At 40.8% G+C, this 12,703-nt stretch overlaps 1 protein-coding gene across 2 annotated transcripts in view; it reads left to right on the forward strand.

The window, feature by feature from the left end:
- The first annotated feature begins 339 nt into the window (after positions 1–339).
- kcnq2b (potassium voltage-gated channel, KQT-like subfamily, member 2b) overlaps positions 340–12,703 on the forward strand; it is a 91,270-nt gene continuing 78,906 nt past the window's right edge. For both annotated transcript variants that reach the window (XM_023984655.2, XM_070440470.1), the window contains exon 1: positions 340–776. In XM_023984655.2, the coding sequence (XP_023840423.2) occupies positions 475–776 (302 nt within the window). In that variant the 5' untranslated portion in view covers positions 340–474. The remainder of the gene's footprint in view (positions 777–12,703) is intronic.

Below are 12,703 nucleotides of genomic sequence, written 5' to 3' on the forward strand. Positions count from 1 at the left end.
ACTTATGAAGTACTTTGCTATTATTGCTTGAAAAAGACTTGTGATGAGTGGTTCTAACCTTGAACATAGGCTATTTCATTCGGTAATATAATATTTAAAGATGGATAGCCAAACGTAGAGGAAATCATATGTACACTTTTTGTTTGTAGCCTTTAGGCTACACTGCAAATCAAACAATTGACTGTCTGTGTTTACATTGTTTATATATAGGCTATAATATAAACATTTGTTTTCACCTAATTTCTTTTTTGTTGTCAGGTGGCCGGAAGACGCTGAGGTAGGAGAATTGTGTTCGTTGCAGATTCTTCTCTGCATTTCAATTGGCTTCTCAGAGAGGCAGGGTAGCCTCAGCAACGTGCACAGTCAGGGTCTCGGGCGCTCTACGGATCATTATATACGCCCAGCACTGCGATGCTGTTACCTGGTAAAGGGCGGAAAAAATCTCCAAGCTCCACATGACAGTATTTCGACAGAATGGTCAAGAAATCCGGCAACGGCGGTGTTTATCCGGGTCCAGCTGCGGAGAAAAAACTCAAAGTAGGCTTTGTCGGGCTAGAACCTGGGGCTACCGACTCAAACAGAGATGCGGCGCTGCTCATAGCAGGTGCGGACGCCAAGGCAACAACACGGGGCAGCATCCTTAGCAAACCGAGATCCAGCCTCTCCGGCAAACCCAAGCCTCCAAAGAGAACTGTTTTCTACAGAAGACTGCAGAATTTTCTTTACAATGTTTTGGAGAGACCAAGAGGATGGGCATTCATTTACCACGCATACGTGTAAGTATTTGTTTACATGGGTTAAAAGCATGACCAGGGTGCTAAAAAAATGCCCCCAGCCTCCAACACGGTCTCGGGAGGCGTCTGAAACATAGTTAATTATTGTCTTCATATAGGCAGTGAAGACATTCAAACGACGGACTCACCGGGAAGTGTAGCGTGAGGGTTGTTGCGCGTGCGGTCATTATTGTATAGTTTCCCAACTGGGCATACCACGTAATTTCAACGTGTATATTGGGTAATATCTGGTTAAAACATTGAGCAATGAGATTACAATTTACAGGTAACTGCCAAAATAAAGGAAACATTCCAGCTAATGAGGGATACAAGTATATTGAAAGTAGGTGCTTCCTGAGTTATTAATTAAGCAATTAACATCCCTTCATGAATAGGGTCATGTATAAAAATGACCAGTTGCCCATTATTTTTGCTACCATGGCTCGAAGAAGAGATCTCAGTGACATTGAAAGGGAATTTAGAGGATTAAAGGGTGTGTGTGTGTGTGTGTGTGTGTGTGTGTGTGTGTGTGTGTCACCAGATCTCAACCCAACTGAACACGTGTGGGAGATTTCTGCCGCAGCAACTGAGATGGTGTTTTCCACCACCAGAAACAAAACACCAAATTATAGAATTTATTGTGGAAGTGTGGTGTCGCATCCCTCCAGTAGAGTTCCAGACACTTGTAGAATCTATGCCAAGGAGCATTGAAGCTGTTCTGGTAGCTCGTAGTGGCCAAATGTCCTATTAAGACACTTTGTTTGTGTTTCCTTTATTTTAGCAGTTATCTGTATATTCACCCAATCAAAAAGACAGCTAAAAGTTAGTTGAATTGCCAATGAGTTATCACTATGCTTTCAACCATCTAAAAGCTCAACCAAATTCCAATGGAAAAACAATGTCTGATTTTAGTTTTAGTCTCACTGCACTTTCAACCATTTAAAAGCACAGCAAAGTTCAAATGGGAATACAAAGTCAGATATTTCGTTTATTTATACAACAGATTCATGTGTTATAACAGTGCTGCATCTAAAAGCAGAACCAATGACCTGGATTGCAGTTGAGGTTCCCTGGGTGCAAGAGATCAATGCCGTTTAAGATTCTGCACATGATTATTATTATAGCAATTTTGAATGTCCCCACAGACCTGCGACGACCTATGCATGCGATCTTGAACTTATCTTGAATATGACTACAGAAGAAATGTGTAGTTACAGTAACCTAAATGTGGCCATGAATGTGTTACTCATTTTAAGGTTGAATGTTACATTAGTTTGTAAGACTAATTCACTGTATTACAAAAGTAATATTGAAATTGTGTTTGGTTGCCAACGCAACCAAATATCAACATTTTAAAGGAGATGTACAGTGCATTCGGAAAGTATTTAGACCCCTTGACTTTTTCCACATTTTGTTACGTTACAGCCTTATTCTAAAATTGATTCAATAATCACACCACCTCCTCTGTGCTTCACGGTGGGAACCACACATGCAGAGATCATCCGTTCACCTACTCTGCGTCTCACAAAGACACGGCGGTTGGAACCAAAAAACCTCATCAGACCAAAGGACCGATTTCCACCGGTCTAATGTCCATTACCCGTGTTTTTTTGGTCCAAGAAAGTTTCTTCTTCTTATTGGTGTACTTCAGCCGTGTGTTTTTCTGCAGCAATTTGACCATGAAGGCCTGATTCACGCAGTCTCCTCTGAACAGTTGATGTTGAGATGTGTCTGTTACTTGAACTCTGTGAAGCATTTATTTTGGCTCCAATTTCTGAGGTGCAGTTAACTCGAATGAACTTATCCCCTACAGCAGAGGTAACTCTGGGTCTTCCTTTCCTGTGGCGGTCCTCATGAGAGCCAGTTTCATCATAGTGCTTGATAGTTTTTGCGACTGCACTTGAAGAAACTTTAAAAGTTCTAGAAATTTACCGGATTGACTGACCTTCATGTCTTAAAGTAATGATGAACCGTCGTTTCTCTTTGCTTATTTGAGCTGTTCTTGTCATAATATGGACTTGGTATTTTACCAAATAGGGCTATCTTCTGTATAACACCCCTACCTTGTCACAACCCAATTGATTGGCTCAAGGAAAGAAAGAAATTCCACAAATGTACTTTTAACAAAGCACACCTGTTAATTGAAATCATGAAGCTGGTTGAAAGAATGCCAAGAGTGTGCAAAACTGTCATCAAGGCAAAGGGTGGCTACTTTGAAGAATCTTAAATAGAAAATATGTTCTTTTGTTTAACACTTTCTTGGATACTACATGATTCCAAATGTGTTATTTCATAGTTTGAATGTCTTCACTATTATTCTATAGTCTAGATAATATTTTTTTTAAATGAAGAAAAACCCTTGAATGAGTAGGTGTGTCCAAACTTTTGACTGGTACTGTGCATTATGCTCCATACATACATACATGCATACATACAGACCCTGTATGCTACAGTAGAAACGACAACACGATATACAGAAAATAAGGCATTTACTTTGATAGCAACGCACACATGTCCAAAGTTATTATTTGTAAGGAAAACAACAATGGAACAATGTGAGCACCAGCCAGAAAATGTGCCAGTTCATACAAGACTGCGCAAATGTCTGCATACTTGATGTGCGGAAAAAATGGGGAAGGGCTCTCCTCAAAGAGGGAAGTTTGTCCGGCTCAGTAAAGCCTCAAAACATAAATTGCCTGTGAACACTGAAATGGGCTACTTCTATGTGAATTAATGAGGAGGCGGAACACACCTCAATTCAAACTGTTGTTAGAAAATACAACTTGTTAGAAAATAATTAGAAATTGACAAGTTGAAACAGCCTATAGATAATGAGCATGCAGCGCTTGTTAACTAACATGTTGCGTAACAATCACGTTTTGGAATAATGAGTGCGTTCTCACGTCACGTGCTTAAAACAACTCATGCTGGGGCGACCGTTAGAAATATTTGGAACTCACCTATGAAAAGGTTAAATGAAAGATGTTTGGAACCACCAAGACTCTTCCTAGAGCTGGCCGCCAAGTGAAACTGAGCAATCAGGGGAGAAGGGCCTTGGTCAGGGCGGTGACCAAGAACCCGATGGTCACTCTGACAGAGCTCCAGAGTTCCTCTGTGGAGATGGGAGAACCTTCCACATCTCTGTAGCACTCTGCCAATCAGGCCTTTATGGTAGTGGCCAGATGGAAGCCACTCCTCAGTAAAAGGCACATGAAAGCCTGCTTGGAGGCACTTAAAGGACTCTCAGACCATGAGAAACAAGATTCTCTGGTCTGATGAAACCAAGATTGAACTCTTTGTCCTGAATGCCAAGCGTCATGTCTGGAGGAGACCTGGCATCATCCCTACGATGAAACATGGTGGTAGCAGCATCATGCTGTGGAAATGTTTTTCAGCGGCAGGGACTGGGAGACTAGTCAGGATCCAGGGAAATATGAACGGAGCAAAGTACAGAGAGATCCTTGATGAAAATCTGCTGCAGAGCGCTCAGGACGGGGTGCAAAGGTTCACCTTCCAACAGGACAACGACCCTAAGCACACAGCCAATAGAAAGCACAAGTGGCTTTAGGACAAGTCTCTTAATGTCCTTGAGTGGCCCAGCCAGAGCCCGGACTTGAACCCGATCGAACATCTCTGGAGAGACCTACAACTAGCTTTGCAGCGACGCTCCCCATCCAACCTGACAGAGCTTGAGATGATCTGCAGAGAAGAATGGGAGAAACTCCCCAAATACAGGTGTGCCAAACATGTAGAGTCATACCCAAGAAGACTGCCAAAGGTGTTTCAACAAAGTACTGAGCAAAGGGTCTGAATACTTATGTAAATGTGATATTTGCAAACATTTCTAAAAACCTGTTTTTGCTTTGTCATTATGAGGTATTGTGTGTAGATTGGGGGGGGGACGACGACAATTTAATCAATTTTAAAATAAAGCTGTAACGTAACAAAATGTGGAAAAAGTCAAGGGGTCTGAACACATTCCCGAATGCACTGAATCTACTGCTTGGATAGTTCCATCTGAGCCACCGGCTTAATCCAATTCTTATACTTGTATTTTTGGTTGAGTTGGAGACGTGAATCCAACATATAATTTGTTAACTTGTCGACAAGTTAATAGGCTACTCATTGTATTTGAAATGTGATATTGAATTCTGTTTGTTTGTCAATGCAACCAAATATCAACATTTAAAGGGGATTAATCTTCTGCTTGGATATTTCCATCTGTGGAACTTGGTCTGGCTTTAATTCCACTTTATCTACAAATGAATCATTGATATGTTGGATTCACGCCTTCATCTCAACCAAAAATCTAAGCTGAAGAGTAGGACCAAATCAAGGACCATGTACAATTTAAATAAAGTTAGATTTGATTTAGTCCTATTTTTTATGACTTCGATTTTTGGTTGAGATGGAATCGTGAATTCAACATATCAACTATTAATGTGTAACCCATCCCCCCAAAAATCTAGATTTAGCTCAGCCTAACACTAGTTCCTTATTCTGAAAATCACTCCGCTCTCCGTAGCTATGCCACACTGGCTAATGGCTACTATGGCAAATCATGCTCGATCACCTGAGCAAACTTTCACCATCTAGCAGCCTAGTGTGAGCTTGTTTCAACCTCTCTGAACCACCCATCCCGGATCCGGGATCATTGTGGCCTTTACGGTAGTTAATTTGTCAGCTTGCTGATGAAGTTGTATGGTACCCAAGCTATGGGAATGTTCTCAAAAAGCAGCATGTATCTGACTCTGACAGCTGGCACTGTGCCTCACTTCTTTATACCATTTGGTCAACGTGATAACGTCACAGCCAGTGCAAGTACAGTGTGTGATGCGGCACTCGGCACACTTATCACAACTGAACGGAAACTGCCTGATCATGAAAACTCACTTGTGCTATTAGCTAGAATGTCACTACACTAGCTAGCTAGACGGAGTATTCAGCATTGTGTGTGAACTGGCGTTTTTTAGCATCCCTTTCATTTCATTATGGATTGATATGAGACTGGCTCAGCCAGCAAGCAGACGCAGGGTTGGGGAGTAACTGTTTACATGTAATCTGCTTACAAAAAAACTTGAACTGTAATCAGTTACGTTACCAGGAAAAATATTGCAATCAAATTACAGATAATCTTGGATCACTTTTAAATGTTTGCGAAAAAAACAAATACATTATCACACCTTTCTGTTTTCTCAATGACTTTGAATTTAGCTTTGAAAAAAGGTGCAAGTTTAAGTTTGTTCCACCTGAGCGAATCCTTTTTGTCTTCTTCTAATGCATTTTAAGGGGAAAGTAATCAAAAGTAACAAAATAATCAGATTACTGAATTTGGGCAATCCAAAAATGACCTTACTGATTACAATTTTGGACAGGTAACTAACTAGTATCCGTAACAGATTACATTTAGAAAGTAACCTACCCAACAGATGCTAACGTTAGCTAGGTAGCACATAAATACTGATTCTACAACCACAAAACACCTTAGCTAAATTTAGGATTAAGTAGTGAACTTGCTCATGAAAAAAATAAGTTTTGGGGAAGATTAACTCTGACTTTTTTGATGATGAAAGGGGTTTCAGAGGATGATGTTGCCTTGGTAATATTTTCTAGTGTTAGAACAGCACATTGTAGCCAACCTCCTTTTGAGCTACCCCATGAGTGTTTGCGAGTTATCAGACAGATCAGTGCAGATGGCCATGAGACAATGACCCTGGATGGGAGACCAAAGGGTAGCTATAGATCCAGTAGGAGGTACTGCCAAAGATATAGTTTAAAAAATATATATACTGGATATAACGTTGAAGATCTGACGTTGTTTTAAAGGTACAAATTCAACATATTTTCCACAAGGTTTGTCTCTGTTGAAATTTAGTTTACAATGACGACATAATCCTGTGGTTAAAATGTCATGGATTACTTTTTTCAAAAGGATGACTTTTTTCAAATCGAATGTGTTTTCCACTTAGATTCCACGTCACAATACATTGACAAATGACATTGAAACAACATTGATTCAACCAGTTTGTGCCCAGTGGGTTGGCACGAGCAGAAATCATTTCAATATCATCATACTTTAATTAGGCATGTATGTAGCCTATTCCATACATATCCTTTATATGGGTGTGAATGGTGGTACGGGCTACATTGTTATTAGTTTTTGATAACAATCTAATCTGGGCTACTTGGCATCACTTTGAAATCTGTCATTCCTTTACATTTTTGTTCATGTTGTTGACATTGCCTTTTAAATGGATAAAGTACTATCAAAAGGCTATCTAGGCGATCCATGCGATTATGCTTTTAGGAACGTGGATTATGCATTTTTACATCAGATCATAGACTACTGCTGTGTCAGTGTGAATTCCTTAAATTACACAGATATGTTGAATTTTCAACACTTTACCAGTGGCAGTCACGCCAGAATTTCCCCTCTAAACATAGTTACTAGTCTGTTGATTTAATGTGATTCTGACTGAGCTAATTGAGTTTACTGCTGCAACCCTTCCAGGGCTTTTCTTAATTCAGCACCAAAAGCAACTGGACAGCTCCACTAGTTCCTACTTTGTGTTCACATAAAGCAAAGCACATGGCTCGAACACTATTGCATTTGCGCCTAGATTATTGAATCATGATATGAGGCTTTTTTTTCTGTCTGGCTGTTTTCATTTGTTTTTCAATGCAGTATGGATATTTTTTGGGAACAGAGTAGAGCTTCTGATCAATGAGCATTTATACGCTTTGTCTCTCCGTCTTCCCATCGCTCACATCCTGTTTTCTCTATAAATACAGTTGTGGCCTAAGTCAGAAACATGAGGTTCACATCCTTAGGCAGTTTTTCTCTTTCTCTTTACCAATGAATACAGTAGGCTTTTGTCAAGTACTGATATCCAATAATACGCCTATTCTGTTTATCTCTCTTCCTCCTTCCTATAGAACGAACATAATATACTTTTATCAAGTCATATGCAGTTAGTCTCTCTCTTTCTCCTTCCCATAGACAATCACAGTAATAGGCTTTTATCAACATTATTTCCTGCAAAAGCACTACATCTACTCATTTGGAATCTTGGTCCTAGCAAATGGAGTGTACAGCCAATGCATTAGAGTCAGTCTGGGGATGAATAAAACATTGATTAGAGACAAATTAAAAGTCTTGCAAATGGTATGGGCGTTTTCACACTGGGACAGAGTTCACCCTGTGGTGAACAGGCTAGTGGGTTCAGACCAATGATTTATCAGTGGTTCTAGTGTAGCCCTGAACTAGCACACCTGATTCACTAATCAAGGGCTTAATGATTTGTTGACAAGTTGAATCAGGTGTGCTACCTCTGGAATAGTTCAAATACATGGAACGGCTGGGGGTCCCCGAGGAGAGGTTTGAGAACCACTGCACTAGATGACTGACGCTGTGTTAAAGCCACCGTGCCTCCATCTTGGCACTCGCCCACCATTGTAAAAAATATTTTGGAAGCTCTAGAAATGCATTTATTAATGTCTACATTTGTTTTTGCCACATTTATTATATTACAGACAGCTGAATTCCTACTTTTAAATTACATTATGTAGTTATATGATATAGTTTTCAGAGATTGCTAATGTTATTGTTCCCACTACAACAGGAAAATGCTTAAAAACATGTAATTCTGTTTTCAATGAAATACTATAGAATTCACCGGAGGTTGGTGGCACCTTAATTGGGGAAGACGGGCATGTGGTAATGGCTAGAGTGGAATAAGTCGAAAGGTATCAACAACCTCAAACACATGGTTTTCCATGTGTTTGATGCCATTCCATTCGCTCCTTTCCAGCCATTATTAAGAGCCGTCCTCGCCTCAGCAGCCTCTACTGGTAGAATTCCATTCAATCCTATGGAGGACTGCTTCTACTTGGGAATGCCAATATGGCCTCTCAATGTCCAATACATGGCATCAGCAATCCATGGTTTATATATGTCATTGGTTCAGACTCATTGGCATTTTCACCCAATGGCTAGTGTTTGAACCCAGGTTTACCTGCCCAGGGGTGAAATGGTCAATGTGGAAATGCTTATTAAACAGAAAATCTAATGACAAGAATACAGGCTGTATCACAACCGCTCGTGTTTGGAAGTCCCATAGGACGGCACTCAATTGGCCCAGCGTTGTCTGGGTTTGGCATGTGTAGGCCGTCATTGTAAATAAGAATTTGTTCTTAAATGACCTGCCTAGTTAAATAAAAAACAAACAACATGCCTTTATCTAGCATAAAACTGCTATCTATTCCAAGCTGACAATAACATAACTGTGAATGCTGTTTTGTTTTCGTTTTTTTTGCTAGAACTCTGTGTTGCCGCTTACACTCGTGCGCAAGCGGCAGCACGGACCCTTTGCATTGACCAAACAAACACCTATGTATATCTAGGCGTGTGTGCATACTATACATGCATGAGTGTGTATTGGGTGCTTGCTGTGACCAACCCAATGTCGAGGCATGTTTCATTTTACAGTGCTGGCACAGTTATGGCCCCAGGGGGCCTTGAGATCTATCCTGGGCTGTGCTGGGTCTGAGAAAGTGGCGCCTCAGCACTCGACTGATTAATGAGTCATTCGGGAGGTAGATAGTGAGCTCACCTGAGTAGAACTGATAAGACCAAGGCACTGCCTGCCAAGGCACTGACTATTACATCTGGCTGCCTGGAACACTAACACACCGCCTAGGAGATAACGACGGGACAAATGGATTCCTCCTTCAACATGAGAACCGTGCCTGAAAGCCTGATTGGCGTTTGCAGTGATAAAGCAAGAGGAGAAAGACAGAGATAAGGAATTGTCTGGCAAGATTGTTGAGGGATGAGAGGAGGGTTTCACAGCAGTCTCGATACAGGAGACTATTGCCAGCATGCAACAGATTGTATCTAGAGGGAGAATGCATCCACAATAAATGCTTTGAGTGATATACATTTCCGTGTCCAGGCACTCCTGTCAAATTAGTCCAGGCACTCGGTCAGATTAGATGTATTTGTGTTTTTGTTTCCTAATCACCCAATACTGATAAGGATTCTAAAACTTTTTAATGCAGACTCACTCATCCCAAAATGAACATTGTGCCCCATTCTGCTTTAAGCTTAAAAAAAAAAAAAAGGGAGCTCAAAAGAACATTAAATGAAGCCGACTTAGGCTTCATGTCCTTTTTCCACCTTTGGGATTTACATCGGTGCTCGGCCTAAAGACTCAGCCTTTTGTGTTTCCATGACTGAGGCTGGGGCCAAAGAAAAGTATTGGGCGGGCCCACATTGGTCCCACTTTGATTTAGTGCCATTGGGAAGTCTCATTATAATGTAGCCCAAGTGTGATTCATTTCAACTAAATTACCCAAACTGTACAACAAAACAAACATCTTCATGTGGGCCCAGGAGGTAGCATTGAGAAGGCGTAATAGCAGCTGTAGTGGCATGTAGAGGCAACACCTGTCCGGCAAAAGGCTGTGGGCCAAGTGCCTAAAAAACAGTGACTGCCATTGGGTAAGGGTGCTACCAGCTCCAGTCTCCCAGTTGGATTGGTGTGCTTGCCGAGCCCAGACTCCAGGCACTCTCACTGCTAACGAGGAAGATGTGTGCAGTATGTTGCAGGTGGTAGTGTGGAAATCTCGTTCCCAGACACTTCCGCCAAATGCTTTGCCCAATAGCCTGGGGACAAGGTTTTGTACTGTGACAACACTTTACTTAAAGCCAACAGGTAGGTTATAATGCATTATGATGTGGTTATGTATTGTAAGACTTGTCATTAGCATGTATGACCCTTTTGTAATGACTTAGTATCTTTTCATAATGACTAAATGCCGGTCATATTGAATCATTTAGCAGACGATTTTATCCAAAGTGATTTACAGTCATGCGTTAATACATTTTACGTATGGGTGGTCCCGGGAATCAAACCCACTACCCTGGCGTTACAAGCACCATGCTCTACCAACGGAGCTACAAAGGACCGCTTTCATTGGCGGACTTGTCATTAACATGCATGACCCTTTTATGATGACTTAGTATCTTCTCATAATAACTAAATGCCGGCCATTTTGAATAAGTTGAAATGTTGATAAATACATAGACAAAACATACAGTATAAGCTTTATTATAACAAGTTCTAAACTATGATAGCTGAAGGCTTTAAGTAAGTGTTACTGGTAGTTTTACTATACGTAGTTGTGTGTTGGTGCGTATGTTTGAGAGCATGTACAGTCTATGTGCGGGGCTGTACCTCTGAGTGTGCAACCATACTGACATTCGTGTGTTAATGTGTGTGATGGCCGCAATTTGGACCGCATAGTAAAACGCAGGCCATTTTCATTTCACGCATGTTAACACTCACTTTGCACTATACACATGGCGATACACATAATATATAAAACACATAATATATGAATGTATACAATTATCTGTACGGTCCCGTTTTTGTTTCTTATAAATCTTTCCCCATATATAACTTTATTGCAGAATTACAAGTCATGACATTTGTTATCATTGTTTCTCTATGTTGAGTGCACGCTTCATAGTTTACGTGGTAACAGTCACTGGTATAATTTAACTCATCTAACTTTATGATTTAACCATTATTATTCTCAAACAAACAGTCAAAGTTCTATGTGATGCCTTGTTTACCTCTGTGTCTCAGCAGAGTTACAGGCACCATGCCTGCAGCATGTATGCCGCTGTTTTCTGTCTAGTAAAGGAGGTCCGACTGGAATCCCAAAGCATTTGAAAAACGCCTCTGTTCACCGCCAGGGCGAGTTTAAAATAGCCAAGTACAGTTACACATTTATATTGTGTACTGTTAATGCTAAAATAATGCTTGTATTTAAGAACCTGACAAGTACATCGAAACTTTATATCGTTATTGTCGGTATTGAAAATGTGTGTTTTGCAGACTCCCTTGGAACAGAGAATGGAACTGGACATTCCCCTTATAGTCTCTGTATAACCAACGATTATGGATATACTGACAAGATACGCCCTAACAATGGGAGTTGTTTTCCACAAAGCGGCACGGCAGGCTGTCTAACTCCCGCCTATCCTTTCTTTGGATTGGTGGATGCATCTCATTATTGTAATCCTTTTTTGAATATTTGATGAGGGTTGTTGACGTCAACCGCCTGTATTCAATGGAGAGAGATGTTACGCTACTAGCCTCATGCCATGAATATGCATAGCCAATCTCGAGAACTTTTTTCTCAAAGTTGCCAGGGATGTCACGTGTCATAATTATATCCGAACACTCGTAACAACTTAAGCATTATGAAACTTCTATTCAATCAAATAAACCTCATGTAGCAAATAAGTCATACATTTTTTGTTGTTGACCAAATTTGACACTCATTGACCTCCGTAACGAAAACACGTTATCTGCTGGAGGGAGACAGATTGTCCACCTAGTTGGGCCTCTCTCTTCCGCTTCCTGTCTGGTGTAACGTCCCTTCCTGGGAGTTGATTTATGGTTTATGAACGTTCTGTTCCTGCACTTTAGACCTCAGTTATTTTTTAAGTTGAGACTTTATAGGACAGGCAGTTTTTTTCATTTAATTTATTAATTTTGTCTGTTTTAAAGCACTTGTATTTTTCAATTTTAAAGAATAAAACCTCTACATTGTCTCTCGTTGCCTGCTTGGTCATCCATAACAATGTGCATAGGCATGTTGGGTGGCTTGGGCTCTGCAATTTAGCGAAGGTCTATGGCTACGCTGTGTAGTACGCACAGACTGGCTCTAATAACATAATGTCTGCTCCTCAGAGGCGTCTGTCACACTGCGCAGATATTCCATCAATTGTGCAAGTGAGGAACCCAGCCTGTGTTGTGTGTCGAACGGAACGCTAACCAAAGACTGTAGCTTGGCCGCAATCAGGCAAGGTGAGGCGAGACATGATGGAGAAAAGATTGGCCATGTCATTTCCTCCC

This window comes from Salvelinus sp. IW2-2015, linkage group LG1, assembly GCF_002910315.2.
Source record: "Salvelinus sp. IW2-2015 linkage group LG1, ASM291031v2, whole genome shotgun sequence".
NCBI classification, from domain to species: Eukaryota; Metazoa; Chordata; class Actinopteri; order Salmoniformes; family Salmonidae; genus Salvelinus; species Salvelinus sp. IW2-2015.